The following is a 23,429-nucleotide window of genomic DNA, read 5'->3' as shown; positions in this document are numbered from 1 at the left end:
CAATAGAGCATGATACGTCCCCAGCGCCTGGGCACGATGTGGGTTAATGCTTGGAGCCAGGTTGCCCAGGTACCCTGCAACCTTAGCAGCCACCCCAGGGCTTGTGGATGCTAAAAATTCACACCTACTCTGCTTTTTCATTATTTTTAATCAAGCAGCATCATGGTGAGGGCGGCGGGATCTGCTAATCTCCAGCAACCCCCCCCCCTCCAGTGCAGATGTGGGGTTTAATCTGGAATTAAGTGTGGCAGGAGAAGGAGATACCATACTGTAATCCTGTGCTGCAAAGGATTGGAAACGGGGTTTTTTCCCCCCATCAGCAAATGCCCAGACCCTCTTTTCCATCAACAGGCTCAGCTTTCCATCCTGACACAGAAGAGATTCATAGAATCGCTTAGGCTGGAAAAGACCTTTAAGACCATCAAGTCCAACCGTTAACCCAGCACTGCCAAGTCCACCACTAAACCATCTACCCGTCTTTTAAATCCCTCCAGGGATGGGGACTCAGCCCCTGCCCTGGGCAGCCTGTGCCAGGGCCTGACAACCCTTTTAATGAAGAAGTTTTTCCTAATATCCAAGCTAAACCTCTCCTGGTGCAGCTTGAGGCCGTTTCCTCTCGTCCTATCACTTGCTCCTGCCTGAGTTGCCTGCCCTTTCTTCCAAAGATCATAAACTCTCCTTTTTTTCCTGAGTTCCAGCCAAAACTCTCTGTTCAGCTAGGCCGGTCTTCTCCCCCACTGGCTTGTCTTTCGGCACATGGGGATGGCCTGCTCCTGCGCCTGCAAGATTTCCTTCTTGAGGGACGTCCAGCCTTCTTGGACTCCTCTGCCCTTCAGGACTGCCTCCCAAGGGACTCTGTCAACCAGGGTCCTGAACAGGCCAAAGTCTGCCCTCCAGAAGTCCAGGGTAGCAGTTCTGCTGACCCTGCTCCTTACTTCTCCAAGAATCAAAAACTCTATCATTTCACGATCGCTATGCCCGAGACAGCCTCCAACCATCACATCACCCACCAGGCCTTCTCTGTTCGCAAACAGGTCCAGCGGGCGCCTTCCCTAGTTGGCTTCCTCACCAGCTGTGTCAAGAAGGTCTCGTCCACATGCTCCAGGGACCTCCTGGACTGCTTCCTCTCCACTGTATTGTATTTCCAGCAGACATCTGGTAAGTTGAAGTCCCCCACGAGAACAAGGGTTAGTGATCGTGAGTTCTCCCAGCTGCTTACAGAATATTTCTTCTGCCTCTTCATCCTGGTTGGGTGGTCTATAACAGACTACCACCATGATGGCAACTATATCATAGTTTTCCAGCTGCACAATGGCTTCCAGCTCCTCCTGTTTGTTGCCCACGCTGTGTGCATTGGTGTAGATGCACTTCAGTTGGGCTGTTAATCCTGCCGCCTTTTTGGAGGGAGAAACCTTGATTCCTACATGACCATTCTCAGGTGCTTCTGTGGTTTCTAACACATCCATAACCCTTGTGTCTTTGCTGCCGCGTGGATCTCCATCCCCTACCTCCACTGAGACGGCAGACCGAAGGACCTTGCTAGCACACCATCCCTCAAACATCAGCATGCTGTCCACAGGCTTATGTCTAGTAAGCCTGGTGTTATCCCTTTCCCCCTTCAAATCTAGTTTAAAGCTCTTTCAATGAGCCCTGCTAACTCCTGTGCAAAGCTCCTTTTCCCACTTTGAGATAGGTATACCCAGTCTGTCACCAGCCGGCCTGGTGTCGTGTAGACCGACCCATGATCAAAAAACCCAAAATTCTGCTGGTGACACCAGGCTCGGAGCCAGGTATTGATCTGCTGGCTCTCCCTCTGCCTTCCCTCATCGTTCCCTGCGATTAGAAGGACAGAAGAGAACACTACTTGTGCTCCCGATCCCTTAACCGGTCGTCCCAAGGCCCCGAAGTGCCTCTTGATTGCCCTCGGACTCCTCGTTGCAACTTCATTGCTGTCTACCTGAAAAATCAATAAAGGATAGTAATCCGAGGGCCGTACCAGGGTAGGAAGTTTTCTCTGTGTGTCCTGTTCCCCATCAGCCAGATCCCTTCTGGCATCTCTCCCTGTGTTGGCATCAGGAAGATACAACATCTGGATGCTGCCCCCAAGCATAAAGGATTATGGAAAACCTCACCTGGGATCAAGGGTCTCGTTTCCACCCAGCGCCGAAAGCGCCGCGGAGCAAAAACCATCCCGGACATGCAATTCAGGGGTAAGAAAGCAAATTATTTGTACCCAGCCTTGTTTGTTAGAGCCCCAAACCAAAGCTGATGGATTAGATACAGATGTTGAAACCTGGGAAAAAAGATGCTGTGGTCCTGGCAGAGCCCGATCCAATTCTTGGGCAAACTGGGGAGGGACCTGCCGGCAGCAGCCGATGGCTTTGCCGCTGCTCCATCGGGGTGAGGATTACGACACCGGGAATTAATTATTTGAAACCACGGCTCGTGGCGTTAATCTAGGCTGGAGCATAATCCCAGCCAGAGCTAATGAGCAGAGCTGGAAGCAGCAGGAGGCTGCTTGAAGGATGCCTTTTGGAGCGAGTCCCGCTCTGTGCCTCAGTTTCCCCACTTGCAAGGGGGAAAGCAAGACCCTTTACAAACCCATCTGAGATCCAGCAAAATTCCCATTACGGAGTAGCAGTGAGGGGTTATTAGAGATGCTACTCCTCAGAAAAATAAGCGCAGTTTTGAATTTTCCCATCTGAAATTCCACAATCGTCCCCTAAACCTTCTCTTCTTCCAGCTTTAGTGGGAGATACATAGGCTTGGGGTGGGCAGAAGGGGGAAAAATAATTAATCTCACCAAAGAACAAGTATAAGGATTTAGGTTTAGATGCTGCCATCGAGTTGCCCACCAAGTTAAGAGTCCCAGCAAGGCGCCGGTGGGATTTTGCTGTGCCAAGGTGGCCAAGGTAGCCCAGGAGAAGTAGGTGACCATGACCCAGATGATGAATTTGCTTATTTATTTCTCTATTTGCAGGAAATCCGATTAGTCCATATTTCTGATTGGTGACAAACAGGCAGCCATCAATTCTCCCCCTCCCTCCCTGGGTGTCTGCCGTGAGCAATCTCTGCCTGTGCCATCGATTCCTGCACCAAGTAACTGGAAAGGGATTATTATTATTATTAATTTTTTTTTTTGCCATTTTCCTTCTGAACAACTTCTCCAAAGGCACAACCTCAGGCAGAGGAAGGGGGAAAATAAAGCCTGGTGCTAGACAGAAGTCCCAAGTGCTACAAAATCCACTTTTTTTTTTGCAACTTAGGGAATGATGTGTAGCTTTTTACCCCCAAAACGACCTTGGGGGAGCCTGGGGCAGCCAGATCAGCACCGCCGTTAGCTGAGTTGGGTGCTAAAAAGCAGTCAAAGCCACCCTGCTCCTTTCCTCCACTGCTGCAAAACCCTCTGTGCTTGCACGGGGAGCGCTCCAGAGGCAGCCGGTGTCTTCTACTGGTTGTATGTGGGGGAAGGGGATGGAGAGATGGAGGGAGAGATGGAGGGAGGGAGGGAGGGAGGGAGGGAGGATTAGAGGGATAGAGGGAGGGATGAAGGAAGGGATAGACCGAAGAATAGAGGGATAGAGGGATGAGGGAAGGGATGGATGGAGGGATGATGGAAGGGATGGAGGGAAGAATACAAGGATGGAGGGAGGGAGCAACAGAGGGATGGAGGGAGGGAGAGACAGACGGTTGGGTTGATGGGACAGACACCTGCATACCCTACATTATAACAGACACAACCTACAGGGATTTCCAGCTACCGGCTTTGGCACTGGCCCAGAGACACCTCTCCCAGGCACCAATTTGGCCAAGGCGAGGGGCGGCCGCATTCCAACCTCACCCTCACCCCCTGGCACGGGCTTTTTGCCCTTTCCCTCGGTACCTCCCCTCAGACTCAGCCTCCAGCCACTGCCTTTTCTCCTCCATCTCCACTATCCCCCTCAGCACTTGCTCTACAAAGCAAGATTGCTAATTTGAATCTACCCTCTTCTCCCCGATTTACGCTCCGTGATTAATAATCCCTTTGCTCTCTCAGTAATGCTGCGCCGCTAATAAGATTAAAACATATCTCCCTCTTACAGCACCGATTCATAACGCTGATTTACCGTTACTTCTCCGCTCTCACAGAGAGGATGCACATGGCTGTTACCTTAATCCCTATCCATCTCCACACCATTGAGAAATAACTGCTAATTAATACCTTTCTGTCTCCCAAATGCTTCCAGATATGCCCAGCTATCAATATTTGTCTGGCTTTTTGCTGCTGATCTCAAAGGTTGACATAGCAAACTCCCAGCCCTGCTCACTACTTTACCTCTGCAGAGGGGATGCTGGCATTTTTTGGGGTCTTTTCCCCCAAAATGGTGACATCCCGGAGGTCCTCCCATCCTGGGCTTGATCGCCCTGAGATGGAGCAAAGATGAAAAACGAGGGAAGGCTTTTCCAAGCATGTTTTCATACAGATGTGCTCATCTCCATCCATGACTCAAATCCCTCCATGGGGTGACATCTGCCTGTGACTCCTTTCCTGCATCCAACCCTGTTCCTGCATCGTGACTTCACATCCCGAAGCCTGTTTGGGTATGAAGCATCCTCAGATAAACCAAACAGCTCCATTTTTCACCCCGTTGCATATTTTCCTCCTCTGCCAGGAGACCCTGGCCTGGCCCTACAGCCAACCCAAGCAGTCGGATGCTTTGGGAACAACAGCAACAGCAGCAAGAGCTTGGCAGGGAGGGAAAAAAAAAACCAGCAGAGCCTCTGATCTGATGAATGTGGCAGGGGAGGCTGATGCTCTGCTTTTAATAAAACATAACGAAGCGTAGGATCATAAAATATTTCCTTTAATTCAGTGCTCCCGCGAGGGTGGGTAATAGAGGCTGGATAATGCGGTAGGCTTTCCTCGCAGCTTGCCGGGGTGGAGAGCACTGCTGGGGTGGTTAAACAGCCCATTTGCAAACCTGTAAGTGTTCTCCTTTCCATCCTTATCCCATTTTGGGGGACAGAAAGGTGAGGGGCTGTACACACCCCCATACAGCCAAAGCACATCCCTCCTGCCGTGTATTTTGGGGGATCCCCAGCTCCCAGAGCCGCATTGCTTCGCCCCACCAGCACGGGCTTTCCGGGGTGGAGAAAGGTCAAAAAGCAAATCGAGGGATGTTCAACTCCCATCCTCATCCTCAGTGAGTACACAGGTGTCTGAGCACGTGTGTTGCGTATATATAAAAATATATATATGTATATACGCCTCCGAGGCGGTGTGGCATAAGTGATTAACATTCTCGCGTTAAAAATCTCTCTGCATCTGCTTTGTCCTACACCCGGCACTAAATATAACCATTCAATATGCTCTCTCCCTTCGCCAGAGAGATAACATTGTTTAAATAAGCCCTTTCAATTTTAAAGAGTCGGGTTGTTTTCTCGTGGCAGCGAGCTTTTAGCAGATCAGGAGGCAGAGGAGGGTGGTCCATGCAAACAAACCCAGAGGCACAAGCATCCCTCACATCCAAGTGCCCAAATCCTCTCCCCTCCAAATCATTTCCCACCGTGAAGTCACCCAGATGTGGTTTCCCGCTCTAAAATGAAATATTAAAGACACAGTTCTAGGACTAGAAGGGTTTAATTTGGAAACTAGGCTCGCCTGCGCTCCCACGCCGCTGCTATAATTACAGCGGCGTAAATTCACTCTCCGTCAGGAGGAAACCCAACTATCTCCAGCCAGTTTGCATACATCAACTGCTTGCAAAGAACTTCCTTAGAGAAGCAAAAAAAAAAAAAAAAGCCAGAATAACGCAACAAGATGCAAATATAGCTTAAAAAGAGCCACCTCGGCCAGCACTTATGGAAAATATCTCATTATCAAATTGCAAGGGGAAGATGGTCCGAGCAGAGACGAAGCGCTGGAGGATTTTCTCCATGAGTGATGGTCTGTCTGGAAGCCGAACCAGCAGCGTTATCACCCAGCTTATTCCTGGTGGTGATACATCTTTTGCATCCCATCTGGAGCAATATCTACCCATTATATGGTGCTTCTCCATCAGCACATCTAGCCTGTTATTCATCCTACAAGGAAAAAACCCCGCTCCCCAGCAGCTTGCTGTATATATTTTGGGGTGCCGGGCAAGGCAAAGTTGCCCAAATCCTCCCACCCCACTCTGAGTCACCACATCTTTCTGCAATGCAAGGTATATCTTTAGGAGAAAAGCAAGAAAACCAGCCAAATTCAACCACCGGCTCTTGGGATGCTCTCGGTGCTGCAAGCGGGGCATGGGGGTAGGATGGCAAAGCCTGTACGTGTGGTCCCCTTCTTCTAACAGCTTGTGAAGAAGCTAAATTTGCAGGGAATGAGGCTTTTATGGAATTACAATACGAGAAAGATGCTTGATGGAGCAGAAAAAGTATCTTAGATCATGGTACATCAAGGGACTGCCTGAATTCAGGCTGGAAATCTTCCTAAATGCGCCTTAGAGCCAAGCTTTGAACCCTGCTCTCTGGAGATGCAAAGCTGGGATGGAAACCTAAATCACTTGGCCATTAAAATCCCCTTCCAGACCATTTCCAACCAAACCAAGGATTTTTTTTTTTTTTTTTTTTTTTCAGAAGGAAAGATGCAGCCAACAGACAACTTGTGATGAAGAAGGTGCTCATCTCTACAAGAGGGCTCACCAGAGCACAGGGAGCTCAGCTCACCCATATCCCCCCCACCTCAAAATTGGGGTGATCCTGGTGCTTTTGGTGATACCTGCTCAGCTGGAGCCTTTTTCCTCCCCTCCTGCTGTTATGGTCCATCTCAGCCCTGCTGCGAGGAGCCAGCGGCTGCCAAAGCCATCGCTTAGCACCCGTGATGATGACAACTGCCAGCCAAAAGCACCCCTTTCATCATCTTCCTCTTTTCAAGTATTACCAGCACCAGGAGCAAAACACACCAGCCAGGCATCCTCCCCAGCACGAGCACCATCAAAAGCAGCATTGCTACCAGCAAATCCAGGGTTATCCATGAAACCCATCCCCGAAAAAAGCATTTCCATGGATAGCAGACCACCTAGGAGCGAACCCGTGTGCCACTCACCATGTCCCCCCCATCACCCTGCCTCCCACCCATCACTTTGCTCCCTTGGGGAGAACCAAACCCCCATCACGGAGCATCTCTGCATCGCTCCAGCCCATCCCCGTCGCTGCAGATCCCGTTGCAAGGAAACAAATAGGTAGAAATACACGTGCAAAGCAGGCGCATCCCGGCAGAGGGGTCTCCAGCTCCCGTTTTCCCTGTCCTGCGTAGATAGGATGCAGCATCAGGATTTATCTACAAGCACAGGGAGGAGGAGCAGGGCTGGAATAACCGCTGCTAATCCCCTTCGCCCTCCCCTCCGAAGAACATTGTTGAAGGCATTATATAAATGGGGAATTATACAGAGGTTTGGGCAGGAGAGGAATTAAATCCCTGCCTCCCCTACATTGCAATGCCATCCAAGACACCCAGTCTTTCAGCCAAGAAGGGTTTTACAGATGGAGATGCGCTCCTGGCACCAGAAGAGATGAAATGTGTGGTCTGGAGGTGGGGAAGGGCTTGGCAATGCTACGTTTCCACCACCACATCGCCTTTCCATTGGGTTGCAACACCCCTCTGCTGGGAAATGTGGTTCTTCCTGATGTTCCCCAAACCTCCTTGGAGTCAAAGGCTAAAAGCCCTGCGAAGCCAGCAGCCAAACTCCCCTCCGGGCAGGCTCCAGCAATCAGGGCTTTGCTGTGGATTCAGCCCAGTGCTGGAAAAACCTCCTTCCCTGCTACAAACCTCCCTCGCTGGGGCTGTCAGGACCCTATTAATGATAGTTTTGCCTCTAGCTAATACAAGCACTAATTGCATTTCAAAGGACCAGCTCCAGCACTGGTTTCTGCTGCTAACACACGCGTACCCCAGGTGTTAACCCTGCGAGATCACAGGGACGCAGCAAGGCGGGTCACCCCAAAAGGGCTCGGGGTCACCCCACTAGATGAGAACATCGGAGAGGGCTCTGATGCAGTGTTTAGGGGGATGAACCCCATTTCTCAGCCAGCCGAGAGTGAAAACAAGCAGAGCACGCGCGTTTCCCCGGTCCAAATGGCTCTGCAGACCCTAAAAACCTAATTTTATATAATAAATCCATAGAGGGAACCACAGCGGTGGGTTATCGTCCCTGCACTTTGCTATGAGCCCTCCTGCCCTTGGCCCTCACACGGCAAATCCCATCCCCAACAGCGCTGAAAACAAGCCCGTGATTGACGGTTTATTTTAGGAAGGAGACGGAAAAGTGGGAAGGAGATAATGCGGGGGAGAGATAATGTGAGCGCCAGTCATTAGTTAAAAACAAGCCCATCAGTACTCCAAGTGCCTCAGCAGAAAGCAAACAAAAGGGCAAAGAGAGCAGCTTGGCAAGGGAACAAACCCAACCACATCAGCTGCATCCTCCCGCTCGGCTCTTTGCAGCGGGATTTACGAGCCGGGAAGTTTGGAAGGTGAGAGCTGCACCTCCTGCCTCCAAAAAATAGGGATTTGAGGGCTCCTCCCCTTGATTTTCCTCTCCGCCAATGTCTGACTGACTCCACAACCTGAAATCAAGGTTTTCTCTTTGAAAATAAGGGAAAAAAACCCAAAGCACTGAGGATATCCCATCACCGGCAGGTACCAAGGGGGTGATGCTTCGTCCTCCCTGTACGTGGTCCCAGGCAGGTCCCGGGCACCGCCATCCTTGCTGGGGAGAGGTTTCGGCTCCATCCCCACCTCCCTGGAAGGCTTTTTCCTTAGCAAGTGCTGCAGGAGCCTTAGCATGATCCTTGCCCCTGCCTCAGCCTAATTCCCAAGCCATTAGCGCATCTGGATTAAATAAAACCTGCTCTTGTCCCGATGCCGTGGAGAGCTTTTCATCGACAGATCTTAAAGCACTTGGCAAAAGGAGCCAGGCGAGCACCGGTCAAGCATTGCCAGTCAAGGATTTTCTGACAGAAAAGACTATTTCTGCAGTGACAACTGGAAAAAAATCAAAGGCAGGTGGGGCACGTGAAGCCCTGAAACGCCTCCACGGGAAGGGGAGGCTTGCGAGAGCGTGGTTAAGGCCACGTCTGGACGCTCCGTTAAAACCCATCGATGCAGGAGCTGAGCTGCGTTTCCACGTTGCTCAAGCCTGGATGCAACCAACGGCAGGGCAGACCTTGCCTGGAAGCGCTTGGAGGCACCAGAGAGGCCACAGGGCGTACGCGAGGGCTGCGATGCATACAGCATTTAGCCCGCTGCATATAGCATTTAGCGTATAGTACGGAGCATCTTGCGTTTAGCACATCGCATTTAGCACATAGCACCTTGCATTTAGGACGCAGCATATAGCACCTTGCGTTTAGTGGGGGCTGCTTAGCTCCAGGCTCTTAGAAGCCAAACCAGGACCTGTAACCCAAGTCCTTATTTCAGCAGAGAAGGGACCAACATCCCCAACGCAAACCCTACAGCATCCCTAGGCTTTTTTAAGGGGTGCTACTAATACCAAAGGAATTTGGGAGGTAAATACCCCCAAAACTGAGCTCTGACATATGGAGGAGTTTCAGAAATGCTCAGGGGCAGGCAGGGACCAGCCACGATTTAATGCATGAGGGTTTCTGCAAGACAAATGAAGCCTGGAATATCTCCGCACCCCGAAGATGCTTATTAGCCAGGAAAGGTACAAGGCGAAGGGAAGATCCTTGCCTGTGTTAAAGCTTTTGAAAGAGCTCTGGATTCAAACTGGCAGCTCTAAACTGCTACAAAACGCAGCTGGTGGGAAGAGAAAAATTGGGCTAATTGGGGAAGGGCAATTAGCATGGTTAGGAGGATTTTCAGAAGGGGCTTCAGCCGCCTGCGTGGCCTGGATTTACCCAGAGAGCAAAGCACAGGCTTCGTGGAAACGCAGACTTCATAGAAATAGCAGGAAAGGATTTAAAAAGAGATGACCCTGAGCTGAATGCAAGATTTGCTGGGGAAAAGCATGAGTAGAAAAGGACGGAGGGAGAGTGGGATGGCTTTCCAGGTCAGTGCCGTGCATTTGCAGGTGAATTAGAGCAGGTTTTGGTCCCACGTGGCGCAGAGGATGCTCCTCCTTTCCCCGCGCCCCCCCAGCACGCAAACTCCCACCCAACACTTCTTTTCTTTAAATAAGCTCAGCAGAGACGCGAGCAGGTGGCTCCCATCGCCCCGGCAAAAGCCGCACGCTGTTATTTTCCTACGGAAAGGAGCAAAATGAGCTTTTCCAGTCTTGCAAGGAGGAGCTGCCCCAGAGGTTGCATGCAAGCTGGGAAAATCCCTGCGAGGAAAAGCCTCGGGGGGTCCCTGGGAAAGGAGAGGGGGGAGAAATTCAGCTTGCTGATAAAAATGATAACTGTAAAGAGATTTTTCCAAGCTGTTTTTTGGCTTCAGAAGCAGCATAGGCATATCCCTAAGGACAGGTCCCTGCAAACCCCAGCCCCAGCAAACCCCTTTTGGGGCAAAGCCCAGAAAACCCATAAGCAGATTCAAATAAGGAGCTACACTTGAATTTTCCCCCTTTTTCCCATCGCAGGAGGTGCCACGAGAGAGAATACAGAAGCTAAAGCAAACCACTCAGATAAGGACTATATAAATATCTCACTGAGAACAAAACTCGACATATTTAGCCCTCCCTTTCATGTTTGCAAAACACAGCTCTGATTTTACACGGCTGTAAAACAAACCCCGATGAACATTTTACGGGAACATATTTCAGGCGACAAGCTGAGTGCCGGCTAATCAGCCAGCTCGGATTTTGGCGATGCCAAGAAGCCATCGCCCTGCTTGCAGATGGGGCTTTCCAAAACCGGAGGGGCCCTGGGGCTACAGCTCCATCATTATCCGTGGTCCAGCCGCTCGCCTCCTCCGCGTGCCCTCGTTTTTTCATCTTGACGGCTCCTTAACCCACTTAGCCCGGCCCTAGGCAGCTTTTTCTGGCCAAGGGGAGAGATTGAGCTTGTTATAAGGAAAAAAGCCGTATTACAAGGGGTGATGCTCCCCGGAGGGATGTATAATGCATCGGGAAGGATCCAGCCGACCTACCACGCAGCGGGGAAGCAAGCAAGCAGCTTCGTTCGGGTGAATAAAAGGGCTTTTCATTACGAGGTGATGGATGGAAACCCCCAAAATGCTCCCACAAAGGCACAGATGTTTTGCAGGATGGGAAGCGCTTCTGATGGATCCCCGGTGCTCTCCTCCGTGCCGGCAGTGGGACCTTGTTGCTCCTCCTGGATGCGGCAGCGATGGGGGCAGCTGCCCGCCAAGCCAGCACCATGTGATATATAAAGTGACAATAAAAATAGGTGAGATTCCCAAAAAAATGGCTTCGGCGGCATATGGCAGACGCCGAGGGCAAATATGCTTGTAGGGAAGAGCAGTGGGGGTTCGTGTCTTGGGCACGTGCCCCCCTGCATCTTCCCAGGTGACGGGGCCGGATCCTGCTCGATCCCTTGCAAGCGAAGCGCCGGGATGGGGAGGGGACAGACCTCTGCGGGCACGTCCTCCCTCGCCGCCACAACGCCGGCAGCTCCAGCCAAGGATGCCGTCAGCCACGGCAAAGCCATCTGCCCGCCGAATTTCGGGAGCAGCACCTGGCCTCCGCAGCTTCCCGCTGCTCGGAGCAAAGGGAGGCGTCAGGCTGGGCGCACCCATCCCAAACCCAGGCTTTTTGCAACCATTTTTAGCCGTTTGCTGAAAAAGCAGAGCGCAAACTGGCTTTTTTGGGACAGCATTTCTCCACCGAGGGCTAGGAGATACTTAACACAGCTGATCCTCAGGATATAGGAAAGCAGCAAAGTCCCAGCGTGGTTTTAAGAGCCAAAACCCAGCTTGTGGATGTCCAAACCCAAGCGCTGCCCATCGAACCTGCCCGCGAGACCCTGCCGAACGCCGGGATCCTCCTCCCGCCATCGCTTTATAACCCGCAACCCCTCTGGCGCTGCCGGCTCCCTCTAGACCCACCGCAAAACAACTTTTACTTCTTTTTTTTTCCCTTCTAAAATACACGTTAGACACAGATTTCTCCATACTGCTCGCCCACTCTCACAAATCAGCAGCAGAAGAGCAATCGTCCAATTTGCAGCGATAAAAAATAAGAGAAAGGAAGGAAAAATGATTCATTGGCCGGTGATGGACAGCTTGCCGCTGGGGAAAAGCCGGGGGGATGCATTGTTCCTTGAAAATTATCTACCCGTGACCTTAGAACCACAGTAGAGGTGGAGAGGAGATCCAGGTGGGAGGCAGGACTGGATTTGGCACAAGTTCCCCCCTGCCCTGAGCACCACAGATTTTGTTATTGACGGCGTGCTGTTCGGCGGCACGATGCCGGCGGGATGCTCGGGATGCACGGAGCAAACCAGGGAAGGGGGAAAAGAGCAGGAGCCGCAGCCTGGCAGCACATAAAACCCATCGGGGGCCAGCAAAGAGGGATGCAGGAGATGCACGATGCCTTCCCACCCCTGGTTCAGGAAATCCAAGCCGGGCTCTGGCTAACCTCAGCGGTCCCCGCTCCCCAAGGGATGATTTTGGAGCTGCTCACGATGCCGGGGAAGAATCGACTCCTTTGTGTCAACCTCTCCTGTCTCAACCCCGCAGAGCGCGGCCGCCGCTCCCCCTCCCCGCACCCTGCAGCAGCTGACGGCGGCTTTCCGGCGAGGAAAAAGTACATTATAAATAAATTAAAAAAAAAAGGAGATCTCGAGCAAGCTCTGCTCGTTCCTCTGTCACCCAGCGCTCGGCAAAGCCTCTCGGCCCCCGGAGAGCAGCTGGGTCTGGCTGTGCTCATTAAAGAGCGGCCACCTGAGACCCCGCAGCGGATGATTTGGGGGGGCGTGGGGAGGGGGACGCGCAGGGAAAAGGAGGAAAGAAGAGGGAGATTGCCTTCAAATGCACGAGAAATTAAATTGCACGGCTACCCCTCAGCCTCCACGATGCGAGGAGCGGAAAGTTTCCTGCCCCGTTAATTTGCACCCCCGAGAGCCCCGCTTTTGGGGACAGGGTTGGGGGGGCTATTATTAAAACGGCTGCAGAGCGAAGCAGGGAGTCAAGATGTTCGTTTAGGAGCTCAGCCAGCTGCAAACCCCTGGGACGGCAGGGATTTGGGGGGCTGCTTCTCTCTACTGGGTACCCCTCCCTCCACCTAGGGGGTTTGGGGCACCCCCTGCATGCCCAAGGTGCCCCTTGGGTGCTGTGACCCCCCCCAAAAAAGCTGTAGCTCATGGAGCGAGCTGTAGGGAGTGAGCAGGGCTGGGACTCGCAGCCGGAGCCCCGGTACGGAGCAGCAGGGAAGGGGGACACGGGTGCCCCCCCAGTGATGCTGGCTCAGGGGCGACGGATGAGCATCCCCCCGCTTCTCGCTCTGTCCCCCAACACCAGTACCCAATTACCGGGTCCTATTATGGCTGCCATATTAACGGGTTCCCCGTTAACGGCTGCCCCATTAACACCAGCACCCTCTTAACGGGTTCAAAACCAGCCCCCTGTTAGGGGGTGCTCCATTAACGGGTCCAAACCAGGTGCTCCATTAGCAAGTACCCTATTACCGACTCCAAAACCAGTATCCTCTTAACGGGTGCCCTATTACCGGGTCCAAACTGGGTGCCTGCACCCTCCGGAGCACCCCCCATCACCCCCTGAGCATTGGGGGGGTGCGGAAGCCAGAGCCTCCGCATGCTTAGCGGGGTGCAGGTGGGCACCCCGTTATTTTAGCGGCCGTGGGGGGGGGGTCCCTTGTCCCTAAGGGGGGTCCCTTGTCCCCGGGGGGGGATGCCACTCACCCAGCGCCAGGTCGAGGAGGTCCCAGAGCAGCAGGCAGAGGAGCAGGGGGCTCATCGTCCGCATGATGCCCGCGGGGGGGGCAGCCCCATGGGGCTCACCGGTGCCCCAGCCCCCTGCCCGGGGGGCAGGCGGGCATGGCGGTGGGGGGGCTCAACCCGGCTCCCTGTCCCCCCCCGCCCCCCGCAGCCCCTCAGCCCTCACCCACCGCTGATCCCTCCGCGCTGCCGCCCTAAGCCGATTTATTGCAGCGGGAGCGAAGCGAAGCTGGCGGCCGCCCGCCCCCGGTCCCCCCCTCCCCGCGGCTGAGCCCGCCCCGGCCCGGCCCCCGGGAGGCGCTGGGAGGGGCGGGAGCGCTGTATGGGGGGGCGGGAGGGAGGGCGCGGTATGGGGGGGGGGCAGGGGGGAGAAGGGGATGGGGGGGGCAGGAGGCGTTGTGCGGTGTATGGGGGGGCGAAGCGGTATATGGAGGGGGTGCGCGGTGTATTGGGGGCGTTGTATGGGGGGCGCGGGGGGGTGCAGAAAGGGATGCGAGGGGTGTTGGAGGGTGCAGGAGGGGAAGGGCGATTTGGGGAGGGGGCGCGGTCCGAGGGGGGGCGTAGGAAGGGTGCTGGGTGCAGGCAGGGATGTGGGGTGCAGGCAGGGGGAGGGATGCAGGCAGGGATGTGGGGTGCAGGCAGCCAGGGGAGCCCCGGGGCAGCAGTTTCCATCTCCCCCCTTCCTTCAGCAATCCCCCTCTCCCTGCAGCCCCCAGCAGCAGGATGCGGCCCCGGAGCTGCCCGGTCCCCCCGAACCACACACCGGCGGGGCGCACACCCCTCCACGGCCCTGCTCCGCAGGCGGCCTTGCTTTCCTCCAGCTCCCCAGATTTAAGTAGCGCCTGGACGCAGGGGAAGAGGCGAGTATTATTTATGAAGAGCCCGGGCAGGGAGCGGGATGGCCTGGGGCTGGCAGACAGCCGCGGCCAGCGAAGAGCTTAGGGGGCTGGAGGAAGCTTTTCCTTGAGGTTGGAGGCCTCTTTCTGTGTTGCTATTCCACCCTAGAAGCAGCACTTGCCCAAAACACACCTCTTTTCTTTGCAAAATCAACTTTTTTTTGCAATTGCTTTCGATTTTTTTTCCCGGTCCCGTTTGGTCGCCCTGTCTCCCCAACACCTTTTCTTACAGCCCGCGAGCCCAGCTTAACCCTACCGCTTCCCAAAAATCACACCAACGCCCCTCAACGCCGCACAAAGCCAGCCCCATGTGAGAAAAACCAACCCGGCATCCTCTTTTGGGGCTTATATTTGCAAAAAAAGCACCCGGGCAAAAGGTTTCTCTGGGATGGGGATGGGGAACAGCCCCTGTACTGGGACTTCAGCACAACCAGTGACACCAGTTTGATGAAAACCAGCGGGTTATGGCTCGTTTCTTAAATAACCCCCCCGAAAGCAACCAGGCTCTGCATAGATCAGCGCAGAAAAAAAATGTTAAATAAAATCAATTAGTTGCTGAAATTCCTTTGAGTGAGCTGGATTTTCTCTCCCTTCTCCCTCTGCCTTTCATCCGCTGGGAAAAGCCACGGTTCGTTCTTGCATGGAGATGTCTGGAAATCAAATCTCGCTTTATTTGATCATGGATTTGATAGACCCCTGAGAGACATCGCCTTTTCTTTACTCTCCCAGGGATATAATAGCCAGGGTAGGAAGAACCGGCGCTCGCGGGGCCGTATCCCAGCAAACTCAGCAGACCCTAAAAAAGCTTCAGCCTAACTAGCCGGCCCCGAGATAAAACCGAGTTCAGCCAAGCCAAGCACGCTGCCGTTGTTTTCAAGCCGCTCTGCCGGGTTAACAGCCCGGCTTTGACCCAAATGCTCCTGTCAGCTTCTGTAGGAGCCGCTGCTCCCAGATGCCTCCGCCGAGATGTGGTTTTTTCCCTCTTCTTGCTTTGTCGTGCTGAGCTGCAAACCCCTGGCTCCCTCCCTCCCCATCCCCTTTTTCACTCCCATCCCAAGCCTATTGCTTGGAATATTACTGCTTTTCTTTGGAGGTGCACGGAGCAATTTTTTCCACCCTCAGATGTAGTAACCCATAGGTGAGGCACATAAAGAGGTGAAGATTTTAGGCTGGGAAGTGGCGAAAGGTTGTCCAGAGAAAAGGGAGGTTTAATAGCTGCACTCTATCTCCTTGCAAAATAAAAATTAAAAAAAAAAAAAAAAAATCCCATGCCTTTTCAACCTGAATTTTAGCCCCTTGCAGCTCCAGCTCTGCGTCTTCGCTGCAAAACCTTCCTGCAGAGCAAAAGCGACGACCCAGGGGGAGAAGCGTAAACGAAATATCCTGAAACATTTAGAGCAGGACTTGTTTTCCCATGGCAAAGCGTCTTTGGCAGCCTCCAGATTTAGTATTTGAGCACAGGGAAACCCAGAGAGAAGCATGCGGGCCATCAGCTGGATCCCAGGACATTGAAGGAGACAGTAAGCGATGTAAATTGGTGGATAAAAATATTGCCATTTGTATTGGGTGTCTGGCTCAGTTGGGTTTTGCCTGGGTTTTAATTTTGTGTGAATATAGCGGCTGGTAAAAGCTACTCGGTTGACAGCCCTGGGGGCTTCGGTCCCCTGGAAAGGCATAAAATGAGCTGAGCTGATGGGGAGCGACACTCTTTTCCCAGCCGAACGCAGCCATCTGGACCGTAAAGGGGGTTATTCCGTATTTTTTTAATAAACCAGTGCTTCTTCGCAGCCCCATCCCATTGCAAAAGGCTGGATCGCTTCCTCCAGGCTTCACACCCTAAAAAAAAAAATCGCTATTTTGGGATGGAGCTGTTTTTCTCCTGTCCTTCCCATCCTCACGAGGGACAGATCCAGCCTGGAAAACTAGGTCCAAAGCCTCATCCCCGACATCCTTCGGGAGCAGCTTAAATCCAGGGCAGAGTATTGTGGGCGAGTCTCCTCTGTCTGTCCTCGGTGACCCCGATTCGGCACAAAAAAAGGATCCAAAAGGCGAAATTTCTCAGCTCCTCTTTCCTGACCTTTCCAGAAGAAGCCTGTGTACTAATTAGCCGAGTAATAACATGGCGAGGATGTGATTCCTCATTAGCTTTTGAGAGATTCCCAGCTACGTGACGGATACGCATCTACAAGAAAATTAACTTGGGCGCGAGGGCTCCGTAATCAAGATTAATGAGGAACCAGGAAAAGAGCAGCAGGCGGCTCCCCCCTGCCCTTCGCGGGGAGCTGAGCGCCTCCCAAAACAGGGCGAATCCCAAACTGGGGGGATGCTCCTGGGCAGAGCGAGTTGGTGGGGAAGGTCCCCATCAAGCCTGGAATAACCCAAATTTTCCCCGTCGGTGGGAAATCTCAATGTAACGCAGTCAGGATCTCAGCCGGTCCCTAACGCCCGGACCCTGCACCATCCCTAGTGCTGGAAAATACTGGCTCAGAGCTGAAATAAGAACTTGTGTGATAGAGTGACACAGAGACTGCTCATCTCTGGTCCTCAATCTCCAAAGCTCTGTTGCTTATGAGCTAAAGTGACACCGATTCACCCCGAGAACATCAGCATCCCTTGGCAGCCCCGCGCCCGGTCTCAGCCGCATCCCGCAGTCCCTATTGCGAAGCCATCGCGAGGGAGAGGAGAGATTTCCCATGTTGCCCGAAGAGCAAAACCTCTCCTTCTCCCATCCGCTTTCCCGTTAGCGAAGCCGCGGCACAAAGGGGTAATTAGCCGCAGATCATTCCCATTAGCGTTATCCCGGCTAATTACCCCATGGAAAAGCGTACCCTGCTACAGCGTTCCCAAACCCCAGTTCATCCCTCTCTGCCTCCCTCCATAGCTTGAAACCTGGGGCAAAATTAAATCAAGTCACAGGTGCCTGACTTCAAATCATCCATTTTTCTCCTCGCAAGCAGTTTTCCATCAAAAATAGAACCGCCAGCAGTCAAAAAGCAAAAAACCGTCACCATGGGATGACCCACCACGTCGTGTTTAACCCAAAACATTTTCCTTCACCCCAGTAGCCCAAGCTCTGGCTTTTCCCACCCGCAACATCCCTTTTTCCACAATAAAAACCTATTGTTAAATGAAACAACCATGTTTCCAAAACGCAGTTTTTCTGGCATTCCTGCCAAAAGTTTTTCTTAGCAAAGCAGCTGGAGCCAAAGCGCCGTTTCCCTGGTTAAAAAATCTCATTGCATTTATTTTTAGCGTATCATTGAGTGCTGAATGCCCTCGACCGAGCCCGCTCCGGCCAGGTAACGTGAAGCATCCAAGCGCTGCGATGCAGGAGGGAATTAAAGCGATTTTTTCACTGCTTTTCTCCTCCCTTGACAAGCCAAGCAGTGGAAAACCATGAGGAGCAAAAGAGCATCATCGTGTTAGCAAGGGGCTTTTCATAGCATGCACGGCGTAATTAATAAACTATAATTAATATGTTCTGGCATCGACACAGAAGGGCAGGAGTAAACCCCAGAGCCCCTGAACCCACAGCCTAAATGTGCATAAATGTGCTTTTATTCCCAAATCTCTCAAAATTAAGCTATTATTCAACCCAGCCTCTTGCTTCAGCTCCTCCATGCATTGACTAATTCCCAGGGCTAGTGTTTGGGGCCATAATTATTCCATTATTATTTAGAATAATAATTATAAATCCATGCCGGTGGCTAATACATTTGAAAAATCCTTATTTCCTTCATCTATGCACCAAAACAGGATCCTATAGCTAAATATATGGTCACACGAGAGGGAGAAACATCCCTTCCATATGGGCAAAATTCAGAATATAAGTCCCCATATGTTCAGCCCTGTCCTTCCCCCAAGCCCATGAGTCAATATTAAAGCTGGATTTGCTGTTTTGTACCAAAATGAAGATCTGTGGGAGTGAAAAATCCCTCATTTTTAAAAAACACTGCAGTATTTCATCCCCGTAAGTCACTCAGGGAGGGTTTTTGGGCTTGAATGTCATGTTTTTAGAAAATTTGGGAGTATTTTGAAAGGATTAGCGTGGCCTTTCTCTTCCTCCCCGCAAACGGAGGGTTTCAGTTTTTCAGCTGGAAAGAACATTTTGTTACAGAAATCCCTTCACTTCTGCCTTAAAAACAAACCCCAAATTGAAGCATTTCAGCTGCTTTTGAGACCAAACATCTCAGCTGCTCGCATTTTTCCCCCCAAACCCATGACTTGCCAGAAACCCTAATATTTTCTTTCCATCCTAGAATAACCCTTCTCCCCCAAATTTGGCCCTAAAATTTGTACCTGGGGGCTGTGCTTTACCCAGTGTACCCGATGCTCCTGCAGCATCTCCAAGTTGGAAGGAGAAAAAAATTGCTTTAACACCAACCACCATCAGAAATTTTGCTTTTTTAATAGGATGCTCGTCCCAAAAACACCTCGATCTGCCCACAACCCTAAATCCCCTCCAAACAACATCTCCCATCGCTAAATGAAGCCTCCTAGGAGCTATATAAATATAAAAGTGCACATGCATAGATATATATACATATAAGACGTTTGAGAGGACGTCTTTGCAGCTGTATAAATAGGCTGATGACAGCCACGGGGTGGATATAAATAAGATTAAAAGTTGCAGGCACCCTTTCCAAGGCGTTTTTCCCAGCTCTGTCCCCACACATCTTGCAGAGAGGATGGAAAATACCATTCTCCGGCCTCCCAAAAAACCATTTTTTCCTCTAAAACGATGCTGTTTGCAAATAGATGGGTTAAACGGCCTCAAAACCTTACTCAGGACCAGCCTCACAGCTTTTTTTTTTTTTTGCTTAGGCTTCTGGGGATTACATCCATCCCCATCTTCACCAAACTAATTGCCATCAAACAATGCTAGACACAGACAAAAATGCTCCTTTTTTCCCCTTTTCCCCCAATAATGCCAGTTCCAAAAAAAACCACTAATGCCCAATCAAGACCCCTCAGCCTTGAAAATGGGTTAAAAAGATATTAAACAACAATTTTAGGATCTTTTTTTGATGCTGGCAGCCATGCCGAACACTCGCTTCAGCTTTTTCCCCTCACGGGATGGGTAAAAAAAAAGAAAATTGTTCTAAAAATGAGCAAGTGGAGAAATAAGAGCAGAGCGTGGCCGTCACCCACCTCCCCATCATCTCTCCATGTTGGGGACGAGGGGACAGGGGACCACGCCATGGGGTGATGCCCAAAACCCTGCTGGCTTTTGGAGCATTTCAAGCCCGTGGTGGCCAACGGATGGGGCACTGCACAGATGTCACCGTGTCCGTCCCATTGGCTCCAGCCCCCTTCGCAGTCCTTGCAAATTTGGGGCGAGCCCTCTCCCGACACAAGCTGGGTTTCCCTTGCGGCAACCAAAACCAGAGCAGCACCCTCTGCTCCATCAGCAGGTTGCAAGAAAAGCACCCCAAAGCCTCAGAGTTTTGCAAAAAGAGCCGGCGCGCATCCCTGCCGCCTTCTTCCAGAGCATCCCTCCTTGAACAAACAATGGGGCATTTGCAAAGGAGCATCCCTCCAGTGAACAAATAACGGGGGGTTTGCAAAGGAGCATCCCTTCTTGAACAAATAACGGGGGGTTTCCAATGGAGCATTGTCCCAGCAAACAAATAACAGGGGTTTGCAACGGAGCATCTCTCTACTGAACAAATAACGGGGGGTTTTTGCAATGGAGCATCACCTTGGTGAACAAATAACGGGGAGTTTGCAATGGAGCAGCCTCCCAACAAACAAATAACAGGGTTTTGCAATGGAGCATCCCTCTACTGAACAAATAATGGGGGTTTGCAACAGAGAATCCCCCTGGAGAACAAATAACGGGGGGGTTCGCAAGCAATATCCAACACAAGGAGTGAGGAGAGGGAGGGAATATCCCCCCGAGCCGAGCTTGTCGCCGTCTTTAGCGCCCAGAACAAATCCGAGGCGTCGACCGAGACCATGTTAAGCATTCAGGGAGACAAATGCCAGACCCAGGAATAAAGATCGGCTGCTCCTGTTTATTTCCATAAGGCAATAATAACTCGCGCCTTCGCTTTATAAAGTCGAATTTGTTACGGCGGATGAGCTGTAAAAAATAGTGGAGTTGGGGGGGGAGGAAAAAATAGAGGCTATAAATAAATTTGTAATTTTAACATGCATTACCATGTAATTGAGAGGGTAAAGGATGGAGCTGGCGCGGGGTCGGAGCTACCTATAAGCTCCCATGGGGTTTTTTGGCTGAGCTACGAGCCCCTGGAGATGGATCCTGTTCGAGTCTGATGGGGGCTTTGGCAGGGCATGGAGGAGCCCAGAAAAGAGCAGGAAAAGGGGTAAATAATATTTCCTGGTCGCGACGAGACACGGTGAGCGATTAGCAAGAAAGCAGAGCCAAGCAGCCGAGCCCCAAAGCTCCTGTACTGACGGGAAGGTGGATTTGGAATTTAAACATAAATATCTATAATTTGGGGGCTGAGGAATAATTGCGAATTTATCCTTGATATGCATTAGGGGCTCCAGGAGAGCAGGCCGCCCTCGGATGGGCACCGGGGGATTGATTTCTGCTTGGGGAGAAGGGTTTGAAGCGCTGGCGTGGGGATGTTGGGGACAAAATGGGACCGGTGGATGGATGCAGCATCCTTTGGGATGGAGGCATCGTGGGGAGGAGGGAATGCAGGTCCCAAGCACTTGCCTGCTTCTGCAGAGCTGGCACTTGGCAGCTGTTAGACAAAAATAAATCTCCTATCCTAATGGTCAGGGCCACTTTCATGGAGGAAATTTTCAACACAAAGCCAGGAAAAACCCAGCTGCTGCTCCATACAATGGGAAAAAACCCTCAAAGCATCTTGCCAGCCCAAGTCCAACCTGTGCGATGTGTTTCCAACCTCGAGTAGCGGCAGAAGACAGACGAACAGGCGGACAGAGGGACAACCGCCTTTTAGAAGCAGAAGGCAGCTCCCCGCTGGCTCAGGGCTGCTGCAGGTGACCATAAGCCATTGGGATTTTAATATATTTTGCTAAAATATATTTTGGGATCATCTCCCCCATTGCGGCTTCACTGGCACGGCTGCACTTCAGGGCTGCTCGCTCTGCAAACGGAGCGAGCGGCAACTTGGGAAGCGTCCAGACCTCCCTCCCATCACACCGTCCACCTTCCTATTACTTATTTTTTCCAATATTTTATAGAGCTTTTTTTCCTTCAGGTAACAAAGATGGCAGGGTCAGCAGAACCCAGCCCTGCTGCCGTCTCGGGCGTAGAGATCTCTGTTATTCATTTACCGATGCCCGTTGTCATCGCTCGCTTGCAAAAGGCTGTCAGGTCTTCTTTGCATCTGGTGCCTTGCTCTGCCGTGCCTGAGCTTGCTCGCATTTCGGGGGGCTGATCTGGGACTTATCCAACACAGGCTGGGGGTTTATGGGATGCTAATAGAGCAATATATATATCTTTACATGGAAAAGTCACTTAATAAAAGGGCTGTGTCTTGGGGAATAAGGTGGGTTCATACCCTGAGCGGTGTTTCCTCCCCTAACAGGGACCGAGGAGGGATGCTGATGGCAGCGGGAGCCTTTCCAGCCCTGCTTGCATCCCCTTTCGACCTCAGCTCCTCCGCAGATGCCCTAAACCTTGGGAAAAGCCAAGGCTGGGAAGCCAGATCTCACCGGGACCCAGCCAAATGCAAGGAGACAGGTCCCCTCCAGCCCTCGCCCGTCTCCCTGGCACAGCAGGAGCAGGGGGGGCGGCTGGCTCCTACCTTCCCGCTCCCCATTTCCCCGCCTGTGGCAAGGCAAATACATCCCCGATACATTTGCAGACAGATTTCCACGGCAGAGGGGCTCGTCCGGGGGTAATCCCAGCTGGCACCAGGGCGAGCGGCTTTTCGACGCTTCTCATCGCCCAGCTCCACGGGAGCAAACAGCAGCCGACGTCTGTTTAAACACAGATGCCGTCGGGCGCATCGCCTGGCTGTTTACACTCCTGCAAAAGTAATATCACCCAAGCCTCTCTCAGCTGTCATCTCCTTTCATATCTCATCCGTGCCTCCCTAAATTCTCTTTGCATCCCAGATTATGAGGTTTGCTTCCCTTCGCGGCACACCTCCTGGTATCCATAGCCTGAAGGGATTGCCCCGGCTGTCCAGCCTGACCATCGCCAGGGGGAAAATTGTATTTTTCCCTAGCAAATTCGCTGCAATTCCTACACACCTCTGCTCCAAGTCACCCTCTGTATTAACACCACCAGGACAGACCTACACCAGCTGCATCATCCAGACCTTCCTCCTCCTCACTCGCTCCCAGCATCCCTATACCAGCTTTGCTTTCGCACCGCTTTACCTCCCCAGCCCATAAATCTGCAGGTTTGAAGCAACTATAAATTTTTTACATATTGTCAGGGGAGCTCTTACAATGTCTGTATCACCTTGGGCACATAAGATGTTTCGTGGAGCGGGGAACATCCATCCATCTCAGAAGAGAGCTGTGTTTTCTGCTTTAGATGCTGACTTTAAGCACTGTCCATCACCCAGCGAGAAATACCGATAACAAGTAACACACGCCGACGCAAACAGGTGAAGTTCGGGCACCGGGCAAGTTTTCAACCAAGTTTTCCATTTATTTCCACACATTTGAAGCTCCTTCCCAAAGGTGTAAATGGGATTTGCTTGTTTGCGTGCTTTTTTCCCCCCCAGCAGCAATGTATTTACT

At 52.0% G+C, this 23,429-nt stretch overlaps 1 protein-coding gene across 1 annotated transcript in view; it reads right to left on the bottom strand.

The window, feature by feature from the left end:
* IGSF21 (immunoglobin superfamily member 21) overlaps positions 1–14,079 on the bottom strand; it is a 40,945-nt gene extending 26,866 nt beyond the window's left edge. Inside the window, exon 1 of the mRNA XM_087755333.1 lies at positions 13,801–14,079. Within this exon, the coding sequence (XP_087611459.1) occupies positions 13,801–13,864 (64 nt within the window). The 5' untranslated portion in view covers positions 13,865–14,079. The remainder of the gene's footprint in view (positions 1–13,800) is intronic.
* Between the last annotated feature and the right edge of the window lie 9,350 nt (positions 14,080–23,429).

The sequence above is a fragment of the Nipponia nippon genome, unplaced genomic scaffold (genome assembly GCF_047370975.1).
Source record: "Nipponia nippon isolate SJK-2023a ecotype South Korea unplaced genomic scaffold, ASM4737097v1 scaffold_19, whole genome shotgun sequence".
NCBI lineage: Eukaryota > Metazoa > Chordata > Aves > Pelecaniformes > Threskiornithidae > Nipponia > Nipponia nippon.
This window is presented reverse-complemented; position numbering and strand designations above follow the sequence as displayed.